General features: G+C 52.6%; 1 protein-coding gene across 2 annotated transcripts in view; it reads right to left on the bottom strand.

The window, feature by feature from the left end:
* ITGA11 (integrin subunit alpha 11) overlaps positions 1–18,492 on the bottom strand; it is a 41,061-nt gene extending 22,569 nt beyond the window's left edge. For both annotated transcript variants that reach the window (XM_053955032.1, XM_053955031.1), the window contains exons 1-9: positions 18,425–18,492; positions 14,168–14,279; positions 7,578–7,687; positions 6,403–6,494; positions 5,988–6,102; positions 4,243–4,370; positions 3,519–3,667; positions 2,380–2,524; positions 889–1,054 (exon numbers count right to left, since the gene is read on the bottom strand). In XM_053955032.1, coding sequence (XP_053811007.1) covers positions 889–1,054; positions 2,380–2,524; positions 3,519–3,667; positions 4,243–4,370; positions 5,988–6,102; positions 6,403–6,494; positions 7,578–7,687; positions 14,168–14,279; positions 18,425–18,476 — 1,069 coding nt within the window. In that variant the 5' untranslated portion in view covers positions 18,477–18,492. The remainder of the gene's footprint in view (positions 1–888; positions 1,055–2,379; positions 2,525–3,518; positions 3,668–4,242; positions 4,371–5,987; positions 6,103–6,402; positions 6,495–7,577; positions 7,688–14,167; positions 14,280–18,424) is intronic.
* Positions 18,493–22,893: the final 4,401 nt, after the last annotated feature.

A 22,893-nucleotide genomic window follows, 5' to 3' on the forward strand; every position in this document is an offset into this window, starting at 1 on the left:
GGGGCCTCCTCTGGAATTGCTCCAGCAGCTCCAGGTCCTCCTGATGATCCCAATTCTCCCCAAATCCCCCAATTCCACAACCTCGTGCTGTTAGGAACTCTGGGACCTCTGCTGGGGTGCAGCTTCTCCCCTTGCAGAGCTGCAAGATCACCCAAAAATGGGGATTTGGAGGTTTTTGCTTCGTAATTCCAACTGGGGGAGTTCCTCATCCAGGGCAACTTCCACAGGGAAGCTCCAAGCTGGACAGAGAAAACTGGGAAACTTGTGGGGAGTTTGTGAGCTGGTTTGAGCCAAAATCCCCCAAATTCAAGATGTTTCATTCCCAGTGCGAGCCCTCCATCTTCTGTTCCAATTGTTCATTCCAGGCTGCATTTTTCCTCTGAAATTCGGATAAATTTAGTTTGGGAGAGCGACAAAGTTGTCACAAGAGCTGACATTTAAGACAGAAATATTTCCTGATATTTCATTTCAGCCAACAAACCCGAAATCCCAACATTATTCCCATAATCTCCTGATGTCTGGCACCCCAGGAAGCTCTTGTGTGTGGGTTTTCCTGTTTACAGCCCTGGAATTTGATGGATGAGGAAGACACTGACGCCCAAATTCCCCCCATACCAAATCTCCGAGGTTTTCTATAAAAAGGAAAATCAAAGCCACCAGAATTCCGCTGCCCGGAATGAGGTGTGTCCTTTGGAAAAGGGATCTCTGCTCCCGACTCCCGAGGGAAGCAACCGCTCCAAATAAAGACATTTCCTCAAATCTGAAGATACTCCAAGCAGGATTTTAGGCTCAGATATTGCGGCAGCCACGTCCAAATTCGGGGGGGGAAAAAAAGGATCAGCAGCACATTCCCGGCCCTGGGACGTGCCAGGGAGGAGCATCCCTCACCTTCCAGGCTGAAAATCCTTTCTCCCAGAGCATCCACGATGTCCTTGAGCGCCGCCTCGTCGGTGACGTTGAAGAAGTGTTTGTCGTCGGGGTCGCTGGCGATGAATTTGATCTCGTTCAGAAAGGCCTCGGGGTTGATTCCTCTCCTGTTGTAATAACCCAAGACCTGGTTGGGAATAAAATGCGAGAGACTTCCATGGAATTAGAATTCCCGGATGGTTTGGGTTGGAAGGGATATTAAAGCTCATCCCATTCCATGGGCAGGGACACCATCCAACCTTGGACGCATCCAGGGATGGGGGGTCAGCCGCTTTCCCAGGATGGATAAAAACTCTTCCCAAAACTCTTTGGGGTGTCCATGTGGGAGAAGCCCCATCCTCAGATCTGACACCACTTTGTGGGAACAAACAGAGGAACTGCTGCAGTTCCTCCCGCGGGACATTCCTCGTGGAATTTGGGGTCCTGCCTGCCCCTGGTCCCGGCACCAGCTCCGGCAGCTGAATCCCGAGCTGAGCATCCCAAAAGCAGCAACAGCCACAGCGAGCTCTTGGAATGCTCCGGGAGCAGTGGGGATGGACAGGATCCCTTGGAATATTCCAGGAGCAGTGGGGATGGACAGGATCTCTTGGAATGCTCCAGGAGCAGTGGGGATGGACAGGATCCCTTGGAATATTCCAGGAGCAGTGGGGATGGACAGGATCTCTTGGAATATTCCAGGAGCAGCGGGGATGGACAGGACCTCTTGGAATATTCCAGGAGCAGTGGGCATGGGCTGTCCTGGTGCTTTGGGATTCCTGGAGCACACAAGAACCTCTTGGAATGCCCCAGGAGCAGTGGGGATGGACAGGACTTCTTGGAATGTTCCAGGAGCAGTGGGGATGAGCTGTCCTGCTGTGCTGGGATTCCTGGAGCACACAAGAACCTCTTGGAATGCTCCAGGAGCAGTGGGGATGGACAGGACCTCTTGGAATGCTCCAGGAGCAGTGGGGATGGACAGGACCTCTTGGAATGCCCCAGGAGCAGTGGGGATGGGCTGTCCTGGTGCTTTGGGATTCCTGGAGCACACAAGAACCTCTTGGAATGCTCCAGGAGCAGTGGGGATGGACAGGACCTCTTGGAATGCTCCAGAAGCAGTGGGGATGGACAGGACTTCTTGGAATGCTCCAGAAGCAGTGGGGATGGACAGGACCTCTTGGAATGCCCCAGGAGCAGTGGGGATGGGCTGTCCTGGTGCTTTGGGATTCCTGGAGCACACAAGAACCTCTTGGAATGCTCCAGGAGCAGTGGGGATGGACAGGACCTCTTGGAATGCTCCAGGAGCAGTGGGGATGGACAGGACTTCTTGGAATGCTCCAGAAGCAGTGGGGATGGACAGGACCTCTTGGAATGCTCCAGGAGCAGTGGGGATGGGCTGTCCTGGTGCTTTGGGATTCCTGGATCACCGCCAAGCTCTGCAGGTCTTCCACAACCCACACAAGTCCCGTCACTCACCGCCACGGCGTATCTGGTGACGTTGTCCCTCTCGCTGTCCTCGATCACCTTCTCCAGGTCTGGGCTGTCGTGGGACTCTCCATCTGTGATGACAATCATTACTCTCTTTGCCCCTTTCCGGCCACCTTTCCGAAACGCTTCCGAGCTGCAAGTGAAGAGATGCCCTGGGCTGCTCAGCCCCGCCGGCTCCGTGGCGGCTGCGCCGCCCCACCGAGCCCACCCCGAGGGGTCTGTGGGGCCGCTGCCCCCTGGGGAGGTGCAGGAACCCCGCGAGAAATGCTTTGGGATGTGGATTTCCCCGCTTTTTTTTGCAGGAAAGAGGCCGTAGTTCAGCAAAATTGGGTGAGGGAATTGATCTTGAGTCGGCCAGCGAAGTTCTGGCCTTGGCCTATGGGGGCCTTTCCCTGTGAGGGAAAATTTCTTCATCCCCTTATCCACCCCTGCCAAAATCCCGGGATTTTGACAAAGCACGGTCCCAAATTCCAGCGTATTTATATGGAAAAGGGACACTGAGCAGGGCTGGGGACTCGGTGTGACACAAATAATTCAGGACCTTGCTCGGATCCGGCCAGGATCCATCTAAAACTTCCCCGAGCTGCCCAGGGCAGTGCTGGAATCGCCGTTCCTGCAGGGATTTCCGTGCCACTTGGATGTGGCACTTAGGACATGGTCAGTGGTGGCCTTGGCAGTGGTGGACTTGATCTTTGACCTCTTTTTCAACCTGAAATTCCATGATTCCCAGCAGGAATACTGCTTGGAAAAAGTGCAGGAGCAAAGATTTGTCGCTGGAGAGGGAGGAGGTGGAGCTGTCCTGAGCTCCTGGGGACTCTCCAGGGATTTCCAGGAGAGCTCCAGGTCCTGGGGCTGAATTTGGGGGCTGGGAGCTCCTCCCTGGGGGCTTCCAAGGAGAGGACACAATTCCAGAGCCTGCCCCAGCTGCAAACGAGGACGGAGCAATTTTGGGAAGCGCCACTCGCAAAGCTTCCCCCAAATCACACTTTCCTACAAACCCTGGCGATTCCCCCATTCTTAAGCAGCAGGGAAAACAAAGGGAGAGGGAAGGAATGGGGGGGGGGGGGGGGGGAAGGTGGATTTGAAGGTTTTCCTGGGAACAGGACCAGGAACGGGAGGGGTTTTACCGAGCGAACTCGATGCCGTAGGCGGTCCTGGTCTCGGTGCCCCCTCGCTGCTCGATGTGGCTGGCGGCCGCCACCACGTCCTGCACGGACCTGTAGTCGTTCAGGTGGAACTCATGGACCACGTCCTCTCCGTACTGGACAACTCCCACCTGGGAACGACGGGAATGGCACCAAAAAGGCCAACAGAACGAGGCCCCGTCCGCCACGCGCGCCGTCCACCACGGGGATCACCGGCCACGGGTAAAATTCCGTCGCTCAGTTTTTTTTCGAAGTTCCATCGCCCAGTTTTCCCTCCATGGGATCTTTATTAATTCCCAGTTTTATGGCTCTCCCGCCTGCTCTGCTCCGCTCCCAAGTTTTGGGGTGATCCAGATGTGCCGCGCTCCACTGTCCCAGGTTGGACCCACAGCGTCTCCCGGTGGGACCGAACTGGGTTATTTGGGAAAATCTGGGATATTCCTGCGCAAATTCCTGCCTGAATCAGCCCATGATTGCTCGGAGCAAGAGCATGGAGAGCTCCTTTCCATGGGGTTTCATCCTCCCTGTTCCCACTGGGATGTGGGACATGGGATCCCTCCATAGCTCACTTAGGGACATTTATGGGAGCGTTTTTTTTCCCATGGGATGAGTTAAAAACCCCAATATTTTGACAAATTCCAGCAGCTTGACAGAAAAGGGACATTGGGAATGGCCCTGGGATGACACAAACAGTTCAGAGCCTCACCTGGATCTGTCCGGGACCAATGTAAAACTTTTTCAGGATATTTATCAGGAAGTGCTGGACTTCAACCCATGGATAAATGCTGTTGGATCCATCCAGAACGATGATGATGTCCATGTAGGTCTGGCATCCTGTGGAAAATCCAGGGATTTATTAAAAGACCTCCTGGAAAGGGGCAGATTTATGGCTTCACTTCCAGCCAGGTTCTTCCTCTTAGGATTTCTCGGGGGAAAAAAATCTGATTTAAATAATTTGGGAAAGAACTTTGGGTTCCAGCAAGGTGGGGAGAAGCCACAGGAATCCTCTCCGCTGTGAAAAGATGGGATCGCTTCCTAGGAATAACACTCAGCGGCATCGTTTGGGATTCAGCTTTGGAATTTGATCCCGTTTAATATCATTCCACACTTCAAAGAGGAGCAGGATCCGGCTCCGTTCCTCCCGCAGAGCCGTTCCTGATCCCTGAGTCATTCCCAGCCCTGCCATGGAACACACGGCGGGCATTTCCTCCCTTCCCATGAAATCCTCGGCTCCGAGGCAGCCAAAAACCCCGGAGGGGACCCCAGGGCTCGGCTCCGCAGCCGGAGCAGGAAGGATTTAAGGATTTTTTTCCAGTGGGGAAAATTGCTGAGGATCATCTCAGCCTTGCTGATGTTTTACAGTATTCCTTGATGATCCTGGATTTCAGAGATTTATCGGCTGCTCTTTCACCCTTTAGGTTTGTGTGGATGAAAGAATCCATGGATTGGAGTCACTGGGATCCTCTGTGTGCCTCCATCTCCATCCCATCCCAGGAATCAGGGAGAGGCGCCGACCCCGCATCCCATTAAATAAACACTTCCCAGAAATCCCTAAAATCCCAATTATCCTTTGCAGAGAGGGCTGGAAAATAACGAGGGAAGTGACACTGGGAATTTGATGATGTCTTTACTGCCTTGATCCCGAAAATCCCATTTTTCCAAGCCCCTCTTTATGCCCTGGGAATTTGGTGGTGGGCTCTGCCTTTCCTGCCTTGATCCCCTCCAAATCCCATTTTTACCAGCCCATTTGCCCTGGGAATTAACCAACACCAGCAGGGGTCTGGAGCTGGGGAATCACATCCCATGGGACGAGGAGCTCCCAGGAGCAGGACAGGCTTCTGGGAACCCTTCCCAGCTCCAGGAAAGGCAGGAAACTTCACTTAAACCCTCCAAAATAAAATCCCAGCTCCCGAATTCCAACATATTTAACTCCCGGTCAATGAGGGCTTTGTTTTGTGCAGATAAAATGGGATTGGAGCTGGGATTGGAGCCGGGATTGGAGCCAGGATTGGAGCCAGGATCGAAACAGGGATTGGAGCCAGGATCAGAGCCAGGATTGGAGCCAGGATGGGATCTGGAGTTGGAGCCAGGATCAGAGCTGGAATCAGAGCTGGGATTGAAATAGGGATTGGAGCCGGGATCAGAGCTGGGATTGAAGCCAAGATCAAGGCTGGGATTGCAAAAGGGATTGGAGCTGGGATTGGAGCCAGGATCAGAGCTGGGATTGGAGCTGGGATTGGAGCCGGGATCGGAGCTGGGATTGAAGCCAGGATCGAAGCTGGGATTAGAGCCGGATCAGAGCTGGGATTGAAAAAGGGATTGGAGCTGGATTGGAGCTGGGATTGGAGCCAGGATCAGAGCTGGGATTGGAGCTGGGATTGGAGCCGGGATCGGAGCTGGGATTGCAAAAGGGATTGGAGCTGGGATTGGAGCCGGGATCTCGGTCCTCACTCTGCAGAGCCGGAGCCACGGTTCGGGAGAAGCGGAAGTTGGAGTTGACGCGGGAGCACATTCCCGTGGTGTAGTAGGAGCTGCCGCACTCGTGGGACCACAGGGGGCTGCAGGCCTGGCAGGGTAAAAAAGCAGGATTTGGTTCAAGGGATCCCTTTTTCCGTGTTTTATTTTCATTTCATTTTACTTCATTTCATTTTATTCCATTTTACTTCATTTCATTTCACTTTAATTCCATTTAATTCTACTTTATCGCGCTGCATTTTGTTATCTTTCACTTTACTTTACCAATAAATCCCTACAAACCTCCCGACATGCCATAAACAAAAGCCCAGCGAGAGGAACCTCCTGGCACCTTCCTGTCCCGCCGCGCATTCCCAGATTCCCAGCCCGCGTTCCCAGGAATGCTGCTCACCAGGAAGCTGCTGTCCCTGGGGTTGGTGGCCAGGCTCAGGCCCAGGCGCATGTTGTCCTTGCGCTCCGACACGTTGGACAGCGTCACCCGGCCTTGGGAAAGAGGCTGGGATTAGGGACATTCCTGGGAAATCCCAAATCCTGGGAATCTCCACAGCAATCAGGAATTGTGTGCCGGAGAGGAATCTCTGCGGGCGTAACTCCGCGTTTTGGGGGGTTTTGGGAGGTGAGAAAAAAGCCTGGGAAAAAAAACCAGCGTCACCCGTCCTTGGGAGAGAGGCTGGGATCAGGGACATTCCCGGGAAATCCGGAATGCCCCCTGGAATCTCTGGAGCAACAGGGAATTGTGTGCCAGAGAGGGGTCTTCACTCCAGGTTTTGGGGATTTTTGGAAGGTGAGAAAAAAATTGGAAAAATTGGGGTTTTTCCTTCATGAACTTTCCATCAAGGAAGGAAAGTTTTCTGGGGAATGAGTGTGGGAGATGGAGAGGAGGAAATCCCTCGGAGTGCTCAGCTCCTCATCCTGGATTCCCGGGCCGGTGGCTGATCTGGGGAAATCTGGATATTCCCGGGAAATCTGGAATGCCCCCCGGAATCTCCGGAGCAACTGGGAATTGTGTGCCAGAGAGGAATCTCTGCTGGCTTCACTCCAGGTTTTGGGAATTTTTGGAAGGTGAGAATTGGGTTTTTCCCTAGATGAACAACCAAGGAAGGAAAATTTTTTTGGGAATGAGACTGGGAGCTGGAAAGGAGGAAACCCCTCAGAGGGCTCATCCTGGATTCCCAGGGAATCCCTGCTTTTTCCATGGCACAGCCCAGAAATCGGGAACAGCCCCCAGGGCGGCCCTGTCAATCCTAAATGGGATTGGTCACTGAGCTGTGTCCCAAATCCTGATCCAACCGTTCCTCTGGAAAACGCAGCTCCCCATGGGCCAGAGCTCCCCCTTTGGGAAGCAAACTGGGAATCATGGAATTATTTGGGATGGAAGTAATTTAACGCCCATCCGCTGCCACCTTCCACCACCCCAGGATGCTCCAAGCCCCATCCAACCCGGCCTTGGACACTTCCAGGGATCCAGGGGCTTCTCTGGGAATTCCACCTTCCCAGGGGGGAACCCCTTCCCAATATCCCGTTTTTCAGGGATAATCGGGGATGTCTGGGCCTGGAACGCCGTACCCAGGTTGAGCTTGGTGCAGTTTCCGTGGCCGTCACTCAGCACCGGACACTTGTAGACGTCTCCGGTCTTCTGCTGCCCGTTGGATTCGTACGGAGCTCCCACCACCAGCCTGCGGAAAACATGGATCCGTCAGCACCGGGACAACGGGAATGCCCTGGGATAAAGGATTCCTCAGCCGCAATTCCCGGATTTGGGAGTGGCAGGAGAGGGTCCCAACCTCAGTGGAAGGAAAGCTTCTCCTTCTCTTCCCGCTGGAGCAGCAAAAGGTTGGGAATGTGACTCTGCCAGCTGGAATCATGGAATTCATTCCCATCAGCCGCAAGGAACGGATTCCCGGCAGGGAGGGAGGGCTCCAAACCCTTCTGGAAGCACAGGCAGGGGCAGGGAAGCAGCTCCAGGGTGGCACCAAAGCCCTCGGAATCAGCTGAGGCGCCCGTGGATTGTCCCTTCTCTCCACTGCCTATGGAGGAGCCTTTCCATAGGGTCATGGAATGGTTTGGGATGGAAGGGACCTTAAGGATCATCTCTTCCCAAACCCCTCCATGGGCAGGGACACCTCCCCGCTTCATTCCCAGAAGATCTCCGGGATATGGATACGGAGACACCTCCCACTTCATTCCCAGAAGATCTCTGGGACACGGATACGGATGCAGGATTCCAGCAGAACCAGAAGGAATAACAAGGAGCTGGTGGAGCGCTTCCAGCAAATCCCACTGGGATCCACAAGGAATTTCCCCCCCGAAAATCCTGGAAAAGGGAATTTGCTCCAACCCGGAGTTGTTATGAACAGCCCTGAGCTGAACATTGGGATCTCCAGGGGTGGGTGAGGAAATTGGGAAGGAATTTTCCCAGGGAAAACCCTGGAAAAGGGAATTTTCTCCAAGCTGGGGTTGTTACGAGCAGTGGGAGATGAGCATTGGGATCTCCAGTGGAGGGAAGGAATTTTCCCCAGGAAAACCCTGGAAAAGGGAACTTGCTCCCAGCTGGAATTGTTCTGAGCATCAGGAGCTGAACATTGGGATCGCCAGCGGACATCGGGAATTTTCCTGCTCTCCAAAAGAAGGGAGCTGCTAAATCCCATTCCCCAGCAAGGACACCAGCTTCCAGCTGGGATATTTTTGGGACATCCAAACACTTTTCCCACTTTTCCTCTTTGACCACAGCATTCCAACCCAGCAACCCAAAAGCAGGAAGAGCATGGGACCTAAGGAATTCCCTTCTTTCCAGGCTATCCCAAAAATCCTCGGCACCACGAGTTGATGGCAACTCCTGCTCCTAAAATAAATGGGATTTTTTGGGTTTTTTTGGGTTTTTTTTTTTTTTTTTTTAGCTTCCCAAAAATCCTATGGATGCAGCCGTCCCAGTCTGGATCTCCAGATAAACAGGAGCTCTTTTGTTCCACAGGGCCCTTCCCAGCAGCTGGAAAAGCCACCGGCACAGATGTTCCCTGTTAGACCAGGAATTGTCATTCCTTAAAAATGTTGCTGCTCCAAAGACAAACATCCCATTCTTTTATCCCAAACCGGAATCGCTCACCCAAGGAAAAGGTCCCGAATCCAAGGATTCTCCTGGAAACACTTCCTGTCTTACGGCTTAATGTGGGAATTCACAACGGGAAAATCATCTCCAGCTGGAGCTGTCCTCAACAGCTTCCAGGAAAATCTGGGAATTTTTCAGGAATTTGCTCATTTTCCTGAGGCTCTCCCACACTCTCATGTCCATTTGGTGTGGAGAGGAGGGAAAAGGTGGAAGATCGGGAAGGGGAATGGGAAAACCTTGAGGATGAGGAGGAATAAAGGTGGAGGCTCCATAAAAAACGAGGATCTCCAGGTGTAATTCCCAATTCCCAAAGAATTTCAGATACATGGAATTTCATGAACTTCTGGGAGCAGCTCCCATCCTGCAGGGAATCCTCTTGGAGACTTTTCCATTAATTAATATTCCCATATTAATATGATCACACCACCCATTAACCAACATTCCCAAAAAACCAGCGGGTTTGGGGTCGGATCATCCCTTTGGGATGACGAGGCAAACCCAAAGGAAACCCAAACATTCCCAGCTTTTGCCATGAATGCGGAGCGGCTGCGGAGCTCCTGAAGCCGGAATTCTTGTCTCCCAAAAAACAATGGAATTGTTTTCCCTTTTCGGTTAAATGGGAGTGATTCATCAGCTGGAGCTGTCAAATCCTCATGGAAACTTGGCAGCTCGGGAAAAAGGCTTTTCCAGCTGTTTGGAAGGTGTTTTTAGGGATGCTGCTCCACTCTTCTTTTAATTGGAAAGTGAGGCTAGAAATCCTGGATTTTTCCTTCAAAAAAAAAAAAAAAAAAAAAAATCCAGGATTTGGGATGGGTTATCCCAAATTCCCAAACATATCCAAATAATCCAGCTCATCCCAAGAAAACTGGAGCATCCTACTATAGAAGGGAGATATTCCTGGTTTTTTTTCAAGCTTTCCCCCTCCACACATCCTGGGATCATCCCAAATCCCCCCATTTTCCCCTGGATTCCCAAGAGGGAAGCGGCTCCTGCATCACAACTTGGCCAAAAAATGAGGCTTTGAAAGAAAACCAGAACCAAACAATTCCTGCCTCGCCTCCCTCTCCGTTCCCTGCTCCCGGAGAAAACAAAGGGAAAAAAACCAACAGGGATTTAGTGGGAAAAGCTCTGGCTGCTCCGAGCTGTCTGAGGATGGATTTTTAACTTTCATCCCGAAAAAATTAAGGAGAGCAAAAGCAGGGATACCCCAGGATATTGCTCTCCGAGCAGAGCCCAGTGCTGGGTCCTAATTCCCAGTTTTCCAACCAGGCTGGGAATGGGATGTGTCCATGCCTGCGGGCTGGGAAAGGCTCCAAACCAGCAAAATCCAGGAATTCTGGAATGGTTTGGGCGGGAAAAACCTTAAAGCTCACCCCATTCCACCCCTGAGCTCCAGACCCTGACCCTGGACATTCCCGGTCCAAGCCCGGCCGAAGGGAAAAGGAGGAGGGAAAAGAAAAAAAAAAGAGGGAAAAATCCTCTGGCCGGATTGAAAGCCAGAATTGTGCTGATCTGGAAAAACACTTCCAGGGGTTTCTGTTTTCCAGCTCCTGCCAGAGGTTTTCTTGGCTGGAATTCTCCCGTGGCTTGGCCGCCGCCGGAGCGCTTGGAATATTTTGGTGGAAGCGCAGAGAATTCCATAATGTCTGCTCCCGGCTCTCCCTCCCACCCCGGGATGCAGGATCTGCAGCAGCCCACCCTATTCCCTGTTTTTTGGGGGATTTTCCCTCTTTTTGGCCTCGTTTTCAAGGAGATCATGGAATGGTTTGGGTCATTCCAGCCCCACTTCCAGAGGTTGCTCCGAGCTGGATTTGAACATTCCAGGGATGGGGTGGCAAAAAAAAATCTGGGAATCAACAGCGTGTCCGAGGGAGAAGGGTTTGTTCAGGGTGGAAGTGGGAGATGGGGAAAAGTCACCTGGGAAATTCCCAGTTTCCTTGGGAATCTCCAGAGATCCCACAGGACCCTGTGGATACAGATCCCGGAACGGCTCCGTGGAAAATCCCGACTGAGCCAAGAGCCACGGAGAGGCCATGCCTGGAAACACCTCCTTAACATCCCAAAAAACGGGGGGAAAAACGGGAATGTGGCGTTCCTGCTGCCCACGGTATTCCAGAGTTCCTTGGGCTGCCTTTGCTCCCGTTATCCGCTGTTTTCTGGGATTTGGGGTCCGGACGTGGATTTGTCACCGCTGCCTGTCCCCATCTGTGCCCCTCTCCAGGATTCCTTGGAAAAGGAACTTTGGGATGCTCCCAGGGAGGAGTTTTGGGATCAGAACTTCCCTTTGGATAAGTGGGATACGAGGCTGGGATAGGGAAAGCTCCCCAGGAGCATCCAGCATCCCAAAAATTCCAGGAATCGGGCCCCGGGTGTCCCTCTCCAGGATTCCTTGGAAAAGGAGCTTTAGGGTGCTCCCAGGGAGGAGTTTTGGGATCAGAACTTCCCTCTGGGATATGAGCTCGGGATAGGGAAAGCGGCTCTCCAGGAGCATCCAGCATCCCAAAAATTCCAGGAATTGGGCCCCAGGTGTCCCTCTCCAGGATTCCTTGGAAAAGGAGCTCTGGAATGCTCCCAGCCTCAGCTCCTGGAATGATGGGAAGCATCCCGGACAAACACTTGGAAGGGGGAGGTGAAAGATGAAGGGAATTTTCCCCCTTTTTTCCCCCACTCTGCGACATCCAGGAAGATTCTTCCCAAAATTCCATGGGATTCCAGGTTGTGTTTGCCCCAAGCATCCAGGAGCTCCCATTCCCATGAGAGCTTCCAGGTTTTAAGGGATACACATCCCACTTGTGGGAATTCTGCTCGTTATTCCCAAGGAAATCCACCCTCCAAAACCCCTCCATCCTTCCGGGAATCCCTTCTCCTTATCCCAAAATTCCTCCCAGGTCATTTTGTCCCAGCAGCACAGGGAGTTCCCTTTTTTTTTTTTTCCCAAAAATCCCCAGTTTGGACACTGGGAATGCTCCGATCCCATAATTCCAGGACTCCCTTTCCCTGCCTGCTCTGGGAGCGGGAAGCTGCCGTTCCATGGAGCTCCGGTGGTTTTTTGGGATGGATTCCAGGCACCTGTTGTCATCTTTTCCATCCCCACTTGGAAAAGGCACCTCCAGCTCCACGGAAAAGATGGAAAAAGTGTGGAAAAGGAGGTCTGGAAACCCCTCACAACTCTGGAAAGTGCCGGAGCAAAATCAAATCCCACATGGATGAGCTTTTCCAGCCTTAAATATCCAAGTGGAAATTTTCCCCCCTCCCCAGAGTTTAATAACCCAAATTTTTTCCTCAGGGATTTTCCTGCACTTCCCAGAGTCTGGGTGGCTCCTTGAAAAGTCTGGAAAAGGGGAAAATTCCCGACTTCCAAAAATACCTGGAAAATCCGATCTGCTTGGAGCCACTCCAATATTCCTTTAGAAATATATATGGAAAAAAACATAAACACAAAAATTCTTGGAATCCGTTCCCAAACAATTCCCGGCAGCCAAAAGCAGCATTAAAGGGCTCAGACTGAAGGAGAGGTGCCAAAATCCTCGGATTCCACGCTTGGAATTTGGCAGCTGGATCCCGGCACATCCATGGCCGGGATTCTGAGAGAACCACGGAGTCTCTGCTGTATTCCAGTGGATTTTGTGGAATTCTTTGGGATGGGATTGGAAGATGCTCAGCAGGAATTGGGGTCTCAGGACATTCCCTTTCCTGCCAGCTCCTGGAATTATCCAGCTCCTGGAATTGCTGTCCTGCTCCCTCTGCACATCCACGGTTTTTATTCCAGAGGTTTCTGGTTGCTCCCAGATTTCTCCACATTTTTTAGCTGTGTCCACATTTTTCCTTGGAATTTTTCCCCCTCAGTTGCAGATTCCAGTCCTGAGTTTTTATGTCCGCGTCCATCCATAGGATCCCACTGGAAAAATTCCATTTTTCCAAGCAGAGGAACCAACAGGAGGGAAAACAAGAGGTGGATCCTGCGGATGTTGGCAGGAAAAGTTGGGAAAAGAAGCCAGGGATGGTCTTTGGTTCTGCTTGGGAAAGCAGGAAAAAATTCCCAGTTTCCAGGGAATTCAGTCCTTGGCCACCCCATCAGCGGTGGTGGTATGGAAAAATGGGATAAGAGATCCCAAAATGACGGGAATTGCAGCCCCTCAGCTGGGATGGAGCTAAAACGGCTCCTATGGATACAACCGGGATGAGAATATTCCCAAAACTGGGATTTTCCAGCAGTTTCCCTCAGAATCCTGGGAAAAACTCCCAACTCTCATGGCAAGGCATCAGCCCTTCCATAGGATGCACAATTCCAATGGGAAAAACTCCCAGTCCTGGTGGAAAACAGGGTTGGGAGCCATGGAAAGAGAGACCCCGACTTCCCAGAATTCCAGGGAATGGGAATCTCAGGTTCAGGGTATTGGGAGGGTTTTCCAAAAGTGGCAAAGGTTGGATTCCGGAATTCCAGGAGAATCCATTGCATTAATTATGGGATTAAGCCTGGATTCATCCACCTGGGGGGCAGATCCTGAATTCCAGGGAATTCCTTCGGAGCATCCGGACGTGCTCCTGGAATGCTCCAAAGGTCTCTGCCAACATCTGGGTGGGATCCCCTGGGATTCATCCCTGGGATCAGTCTTGGATTCATCCCTGGGATCCCCCTGGGATCAGCCAAACCCACCCCAAATCCCAAACCTGAGCCAATCCCAGGCTCATCCCACATTCCCGATGGATATTCCCGATGGATCGATTCTCCAGGCCCCGGGTCCTCCATGGAAACTGTAAAAGGCGGGATGGCCTGGACCCAAATTCCAGATGGGATTCCAGCTCCAAGGAACCGTGCTCCAGCCAGGACACCCCCTCCATCCCCACCCTTCCCAAATTCCCAATATTCCCTTATCCCACCCAAAATTCCTCTTTTTTTAAGGAAAACCTTTCCTTCGTTCTGCACCTCCAGGATGGAGCAGATCCTGGCCCAGCAATTCCTGGGAATTCTGGAGGTGATTTGGGGTGGTTTGGTGTAATTCCCGCCGAAATTCCCACTGGAATTCCCGGTTTTCCGGAGCCCACTCACCATTTCTTGCCGCCGATGTCGTGCTGCTGCACCGTGTATCCAAAAAAAGATTCCCTGGATCCCGCGATGATCTGGGGCCTCTTTGTGTCGATGTTGAAGGAATTCCCGAATCCTGGGGGGAAAAAGGGAAGGATCCGTCAGGCAAAAAGCTGGAAAACACCAATTCCACACGGATGAACTCGGAATTCCGAAATCTCAGAAAGGTTCCAGCCATGGAATTATTCCAATCCCATTCCGCTCCGGGTGGTCCCGCTTGGGGTTGGGTTCGATGATTCCAGAGGCGCTTCCAACCTCGCCCATCCCGGGAAAGCTGCTCCCGAATTTTTGAAGATGCTGCAGGAGCAGGGATGGGTTGATCCCACTCCCATCCCAGCCAGGATGGGAATTCCAAAGCATTCCAGCCCCGCCTCGTCTGCAGCTTCCCAAAATTCTGCTCTCCATCCTGGAGCTCCCAGGGAATATCCAGCCCTTGGGATGGAGTTGGAGCTCGTTTAGGATTCAGAATTCCTGGAATTCAGCCCTCAGCTGCTCATCCTGGGAATTCCCTGGAGCCAGGATGGGAATGGGAAGGAGAAAGGAGCTCCTCCCTCTGGAATCCATGGATTCGGCCATGTCCATGGGGTCACGGGATGGGATCCATGGAAAAGGGATCCTGGCCACTCCCAAGGGTTTTCCCGAGGATCCAAAGCTGGGATTCCCATTCCCTGTGGGAGCAGGAGCTGAGGAGAGGCAGCTCCAGAGGGGGATATCCCTAAGGGTGGAATTCCAGCTGGGACAGGGCAGGGTTTGGGATTGGTCCTTTCCCTACGAATCCTCTGGAAAATGCCGCTTCCCGCAGAACAGCGGGAGCAGGATCCACGGCACCCCAATCCCAGGATCCTGGTGCTCACAGGGGACAAATTCCAGAGAAATTTCCCGTCCCTGGAGCAAAATTTGGGGAATTTCCTGGCAGCTCCTCCCTGTGCCTGGAGCCAGATCCAGGCGGGAAATTGGGAAATCAGGAATCCCCCCAGGAGTGGGAATCTTGGGAATGCTGGAGATGCTATCCATGGGAACACGGGGACACGGCCCAAATTCCAGGCTAGAGCAGCAGGATGGACACGGAAAACCAGGATATCCCAGACTGGATTCCCTGAATCCTGCTGGATGCTTCATTCCAATAAAAACCTTGGAATCTTCCTCCAGGATGGGGACAGGAGGCTCAGTTTGGAATTTCCCGGGATATGAAGGAGCTGTCGGCAGGAAAACTCGGCACTGCCGCTTCCCAGGCGGAAAAATCCAGGATGGGAATGTTTGGATAGGCAGGAATGTCGGAGAAAAAGGGAATGTTTGGAATCCTAGGAACAAATCCACACCTGGAGCAGGGAATGGAGGGATCTGGCCATGGATTCTGAGGAGAAGGAACTTCCAAATGATCCAGAAAGAAATTCTGGAAAGCCGGGATAAAAAAACCCGGGATAAAAAAAAAAGAAAAAAAACGGGAGACGGGGATGAGAGCCAAGATATTTTGTGGAGCGTTGACCTCATTTCACATCCCAAAGAAATGAAAACCTCGGGAGAGAGGGAAGCTGGGACTGGCCATGGAACGATGGGAAAGGAAAAGGGGGAAGGGCATGGAGAGCACCCTGGAATCAGAGGGAATGTTGGGAATTTTGGATTCCCAACAAGAAATTCCGAGATCCGGAAGCGTCTTGGATGCAGAGGAAATATTGGAGAGGGTGGGATGGATTTTCCTCTTCATTTCCCTGGATTTTGTACTGCAGACCCCCAGGCTGAGGATTTGTGGGAATGGGAACACCGGGATAAATTGGAGAATCCCATTCCATGGTTTAGGATAAAACTCCGGAAAAGGAACAGAAATAAATGAACAGAAATATTCCATGAAATGGGAAATCTCCGGGAAAACAGGGAGGAGCGCTGGGAGTGGCTCCTGCTGGAGCATCCCAATCCCAGGGAAGCAAAAAATCCGGGAGAGAAGATTCCAAGCAATGGATGGAACCTCAAAACTCCAACAAAAAGAAAGGAATAAAATAAATATTGGGAGTATTCCAACCGGGAATATTCCAACCGGCTCCGGCTGAAATGGGAATTTTAGGAGAGCTTTTCCAGGAGATTTGGGAGACAGAGAGATTTTCCTGCTGGGAATGATGTCACTATCCCAAAGAAGTGACCAAAAGCTCCAGGTTTTCCTTGGAATTCCAAGGGCAGGAAGCCTCAAATTCCTCCTTTTCCTTGGAGCTCCCGGAGCGTCCAAACTTTTGATTCTTGTCAGGAAAAATTTTGGAAAGAAGAAAATCTTTGGGAAAGAAGGATGGGAATAAAATCCACCCTTCCTGCCAGGGTAAAAATCAGGATAGAAAGAAGTCCTGGAAAGGAAATTTCTGGGATGGAGATGATTCCAAAAGCGCTGGCACCAGGAAAATGGGGGGAAAAGGGGAGAAAACTGGGAGAGAGAAGGGGGGAAAAGGTGGGAGAGGTGGGGGAAAACTGGGGAAAAAAGGGGGGAAAAAAGGGGGAGAAAGGGGAAAACTGGGAAAAAATTGGAAAATCTGGGGGGGAAATGAGGGGGAAAAAGGAAAAAAAGAAGGGGGGGGGGGAAGAAAAGGGGAAAAATTGCCCTGCCTGAATCCTTTGGGATTCCCAGCTGGAAAAGGAACTCTGGGAAGTGCCTGGAAGCTTTCCCATGATTCCCAACCCTGGTTCTCCTTCCATGAACATTTGGGGCTGGATTTTGCTGCCTTTGCCCCGAAGTTTTCTGATTCCCTGGGAGAATATCCCGGTTTTTCTTGGGCTGTCAGGAAAACACAGGTTCTATCCCTGGCTTCTGCTGGAGCTCGGGATGGAATTCCTGGAGAGGGAATGTTGAGCTGAACAAGGAAAACTTTCTCAAGGATAAAGAAATTTGGGAAAAAAAAAAAAAAAAAAACCTCTGGGAAGCAGCAGGGTGGGCTTGAATTCCCGGGAATCCAAGGGAATGCTGCCAGCTCCCAGAGTCTGTCATCGGCTGTTAGGAAAAATCCCGGGATTTGCATGGGAAGGCTGGGAATGCTGGGGATGAACAGAAGCTCAGTCATCCCGGGACATTCCTGCTTTCCCACAAAATCGTTTCCCAAAAAAACGGCTCTGGAGGGGCTTTGCTACAGCAGGACCTCGTGCTTTCAGAATTCCCACAAAATCCCTGGATCCAGAAACATCCAGGGACAGAAACTCCCCAGGATGGAAATTCCTGTGGGAAAATCCACGGATGGGGAGAGGAAAAAAAAAAAAATGGGAGAGAGGAAGGAAAAGCAGGGAATGTTTCATCCCAGGGAGTAAATTCAGGGATCATTTCCACACATCCTAAGGCAGAATTCCCAAATCCCCCTTCCATGATCCCCCCCTTTATGGACCAGCACCGCGTCCATGGGGGAATTTCCTGGGAATCTGGCAGCTGCCAGGATTTTTCCAACATCCCATTCCAGAGCCACATCCATCCCTCCATCCATCCCTCCCTCCATCCACACATGGATCCAATTATTCCAGGAAAAGCAGCTCGGCCGCGGCTCCCTTGAAAGGATCCCCCGGCAGAAAGGGGAAAAAAAAAAAAAATCCCCAAAAAGCGCCAATCCCATAAAAACCCCGAGCAGCCTGGCGCGTTTTCCAGCAGGAAGTTTGGGAATGTTTGCAGCTGGAGGAGGCGCGAGCCGGTGGCCGAGCTCCTGGCAGTGGGGAAAAGCGCTTTTTTCCCGATTTTTTTCCCGTTTTTTTTTTTTTTTTCCCGTTCTCCCCCCCCCCCCCCCACTTCGGCGGCTCCCGGCGCGGGTGGATTCCAGATGGGATTAAAGCAGGAATGGGGGGTCGCTTTTCCCAAGGAAAAACGCCGGGAAAAAGCTGAAAAATCCATCCCAGCCCCCCCGGGGCAGAACGGGAGAAGCCGCAGGATCAGCTCCTGGAATTAAACTCCGCCTAAAACCTCTCCTAAATTTAACCCCGAGCATTCCCTGTTTTCCAACGGGACAAACCTGGGAAAAGCCGTATTTCGGGAAAACGGAGCTTTCCTTCCCCCCAGTATCCGATCCTTTGGGATGATCCCGATTAATCCCGCTCCAAGGCCGAGGAGGGATCGGGAGCTTCCCGGCAATTCCAGGATCTCCATCCCTTTCCAGCAGCCTCCCGCTCCCGGCAAAACTTTTCCAAGAGCCGCGCGAAGGTTTCTCCAGCACTTTTTCCAAGCCATTCCCGGTTTTTTTTGGGGGGGGGATTGGGATGGGCACTCACCGGGCAGGAGGCAGAGGGAGCAGGCCAGGAGAATCCCGCTGGGAATATCCATGGAATCGCCGGCTGCCCCAATCCCTGCTCCCGAGCATCGGCGGGACTGGGAGCTCCGATCCCAGATCCCGACCCTTATCCCCAAACTTTTCCCGGCTCCCTGACAGCGGGAGAGCGCTGGGAGGGAGTGGGAGGGACCAGGGGAATGGGGAGGAGGGAAAGGATGGGAATGGGGACGGCCCTTTCCAGCCGGGACACCCTTTAGGGAGCGGATTCCAGGTGGGAATTCCAGCCTGGAATCAGCCGTGCCAGCCGGGAATGCCCCCCTGGAATCCTGGGATGAGGTGCAGCAGGAAAGGATGGGGATGGGGACAGCCACCTCCAAGCCGTGCCACCCATTAGGGAGCAGATTCCAGCCGGGAATTCCAGCCTGGAATCAGCTGTGCCAGCCGGGAATTGCAACCTGGAATCAGCTGTGCCAGCCGGGAATTCCCACTTGGAATCAGCTGTGCCAGCCAGGAATTGCAACCTGGAATCAGCTGTGCCAGCCGGGAATTCCAGCCTGGAATCGGGGCTGTGCCAGCCGGGAATTCCAACCTGGAATAGGCTGTGCCCATCGGGAATTCCAGCCGGGAATGAGCTGTGCCCACCTGGAATTCCAGCCTGGAATCAGCTGTGCCCATCAGAATTCCCGGCTGGAATGAGCTGTGCCCATCAGGAATTCCCACTTGGAATCAGCTGTGCCAACCAGGAATTCCAGCCTGGAATCAGCTGTGCCAGCCGGGAATTCCCACTTGGAATCAGCTGTGCCCATCAAAATTCCAGCCTGGAATGAGCTGTGCCATTAGGAATTCCCACCTGGAATGAGCTGTGCCCATCAGGAATTCCCACCTGGAATGAGCTGTGCCAGCCAGGAATTCCAGCCTGGAACCAGGGCTGTGCCAGCCAGGAATTAGCACCTGGAGTCGGCTGTGCCAGCCGGGAATTCTGATCTGGAATCAGCTGTGCCAACCTGGAATTCCAGCCTGGAATCGGCTGTGCCCATCAGGAATTCCTGCCTGGAATCAGGGCTGTGCCAGCTGGGAATTCCCACTTGGAATCATCTGTGCCAGCCAGGAATCCCAACCTGGAATCAGCTATCCCAGCCTGGAATTCCAACCTGGAATTGGCTGTGCCCATCTGGAATTCCAGCCTGGAATCGGGGCTGATGCCAGCCGGGAATTCCCATCTGGAATCCCGGGCCTCTCCTGGTGGGATCCCGGGTCACCTCTGCTGGGAAAAGAGGGGGCAAGACTGGGAGAGGGGAAAACTGGGAAAAAAAGGGGGAAAACTGGGGGAAAAAAAAGGGGGTAAAAACCTGGGAAGAAAAGTGAGGGGGAGCTGGGAAGAAAATAAGGGAAAACCTGAGAAGAAAGGGGGGAAAAACCTGGGAGAGACAGGAGGGAAAAGTGGGAGAAAATAAAGGGGAAAAACTGGGAGAGGGGAGGAGAAAACAGGGAATGTTTCATCCCAGGGAGTGAGTTCAGCTGGATGAGATCTGGGAATGACATCAACCATTCCCAAAGGGAAGATCCCGTGGTTTTCCCAGATTAAAATCCTTGGATGACTCCTCAAAAACCCCGGAGAAGGAGGAGGCTGCTCCGGCCGTGTGCTCCCAGCTGACCCCTGGATCCAGGAAAAGCTTTTGTTTGTCTGGAAAAAACCTTTGGATAGCAGGAATTCCTCATGGAATGGGGAGCTCATCCCATTCCAATCCCTCTCCATGGGCACCCACAGATCCCTGGATCCAAACCCCAGCTCCTCCAAATCCCACAGGATTTTGTGCTTCCATCTCACCGAATTCCCAACCCTCCTTCCCTGTTTTTTTGGGATCATCCCAGGAGGTTTTCCAGATTTTTCGAGGCTCCAGCTGTTCCCGCAGCAGCTCCTTGATCCCGACCTGTGGGAGGCGTCCGGCCTTGGATGCGGCTGCCTCGGGAGTTTGGGAAGAGCCAGGCTGGAAACCAGGAATGTAAACACAGGCTGGGAATGACAACAAATTCCCAAATTCCCAGATTTCAGCGCAAGAGCAGCTGGGAAGGGGGTGGGGGGGCATGCAGGGATTTTATCCCGCTCCAGAAGCTTTTCCCACTTCCCAGGGAAAGACGGATGCTCAGGAACAGCAAACCCCATTCCAGAGCTGGATTTGGGATCGGGATTTGTCCCTCTGGATACCCGGGAGCAGCTCCAAGCCGGAGCACGTGGATCTGTCATTCCCAATCCAGCAGCTCCGCTGAGCTCAGAGCTCTGGAGAATTGCTCCAAAAAAAAAAAAGTTGGAAGCAGAATTCCAGCCTCTTCCACACAGGAAAATAGGGATTGCCCCCCCCCCCCCCCCCCCAGATACTGGGATGGATCCTAGGAGTATCCTCCCAAAATGCTGGGATGGATCCTGGGGTCTGCTCCCCAAAATTCTGGGAAGGATTCTGGATGTGGCTCCCCTAAAATGTTCGGATGGATCTTGGGATTTACCGCCCAAAATCCTGGGGTGAATCCAGGGATCAGCCTCCCAGATTCTGGGATGGATCCCGGGATCAACTTCCCCAAAACTGAGGGGTGGATCCTGGTTTCAAAGCCCACAGAATGCTGGGATGGATCCCGGGATCTTCCTCCAAAATGCTGTGGTGATGTCTGGGATCAGCCCCCAGAATTCCAGGATGGCTCCTGGAAAATGGGGCGGGACCGGCAGATGGCGGATGGGAATCTTGGGAATTCTGGCGGGAACGAGGAGCTTTGGGCGGGGGCTCCCATCACGGCCCTTTCCATGCCCTGCTCCCATTCCTGGGAATTGTGGGAATCCTTGGCCTAGTGGGAGGCACTGGGGGGGTCCTGGTCCCCTCCCTGTCATCCCAGGGAAATTTGGGAACGCTCCTGGAGCCAGGGGAAAACCAGGAGCCGAGCCAAAGGTGTCGGGTTTGCCTTTAAAATTCCCGTTGAGCCAAGTGACGAACTCATCCATCAGACATCGGATCCAGGCATGGAAAATGCTCCTTCCATTCCCTGGGCTGGCTTCCAACAGGATTCCTGCCAGGAGCCTTTTCCATGCTCCCCTCCGGCTGTTTTCCGAGCTGCCACCGGATCCCGCAGCGTCCAAATCCAGCTTTTCCCCGGCAAACGGGAACGGGGCAGCCGTCAATTCCCTTCTCGTGGAATTCCATATCCATGCAGGAGCCTGGGAAGCCCCAGGATGAGGAGGGGCGGGAAAGGAGCGCCCCGTGGAATTCCAGAGGTTCAGGTGGGATTCCCGCTGGGAGGCTCCGTGCTGCCCTCATCCCCATTCCAGGGACGCCGCTCCCTACAGGAGATGAATTACGGGATATGAAAACTCTGGGAATTTCCTGGAAGCTCCCACAGCTCAGGGAGTCCATGGGATCCAAATGCTGTTGGATTGGGAATATTCCCCATAAACCTGGATGCTGGCGCAGGATTTATCCCAAAATTTTTTTCCCACTTTCCCCCTCTGATTCCTTGAGCTTTATCCATTGGCATTGGAAAAAGAGAGGAATTTTGCCGGATAATTCCAAGGCGTCACCATAACTCTCAGTCCATGAAGGATGCTGGGAAAATATTGGGAAAATGTTGGGAAAACGTTGGATTTGGGAATGGGGATGGAGCAGAGCCGCCCACACACGGAGATTCCCACCTGAGTCCAGCTGGATTCCATGGGATTTTTGTAATCTCCTTGGATTTTCCCGCAAATCCCTCATTTAATCCTCTCCTGCCGGGGTTTCCCGGGATCCCACAGCTTCCTCTTCCTCCATCCCGCTGCTTTTCCACTTCCAAATAAATCCGGATGGGTGGGAAATAAGGAAGCTGGGATAGGCACTAAATATAGATACACAAAAATTATGGAATCCTGGAATGGTTTGGGTGGGAAGGAACCTTAAACCCATCCCATTCCATGGGCAGGGACAATTCCCACTATCCCAGGTGGCTCCAAGCCTCATCCAACCTGTTCTTGGACACTCAAATTCCCCAAATCCCTCTTTTTTTCCTCCAAGGTCTCTTCCCTGGATCCCTTGCCTTGCTCCCTTTCCGTCATCCTCTCCCAGGCTTTTCCCATCCTACGGAATCCACACTTCACCCACAGCTTCCATCCCCAGGAATTCCCAATCCTGGTGATCTCCAGAGGATTGGAATCTGAGGGCACCACTTGGATTTGGGAATTTCAGCTCCCACTGGGAGGAGCTGCCTTGTCTCCGATCCCTTCTCCCCTTGGAATTTTCATTTGTGCTCCACATTCACTTCATACTTGGAATGAGTCAAGGCGGCTCCAAATTCCCCTCCCAGTGAAAAATCGGGATCTTTTCCAGGGATAATGGGAACCAGCTGCCGGCAGCAGAGCAGACGGAGCCGTTTGTTCCCGCTCCCGGTGGAACCAATGGAATCATCTCCCTTTCAAATCCCGGGATTTGGGTTATCCGTGCGCTCCCAGCGCCA

Source organism: Vidua chalybeata, chromosome 13 (assembly GCF_026979565.1).
Source record: "Vidua chalybeata isolate OUT-0048 chromosome 13, bVidCha1 merged haplotype, whole genome shotgun sequence".
NCBI classification, from domain to species: Eukaryota; Metazoa; Chordata; class Aves; order Passeriformes; family Viduidae; genus Vidua; species Vidua chalybeata.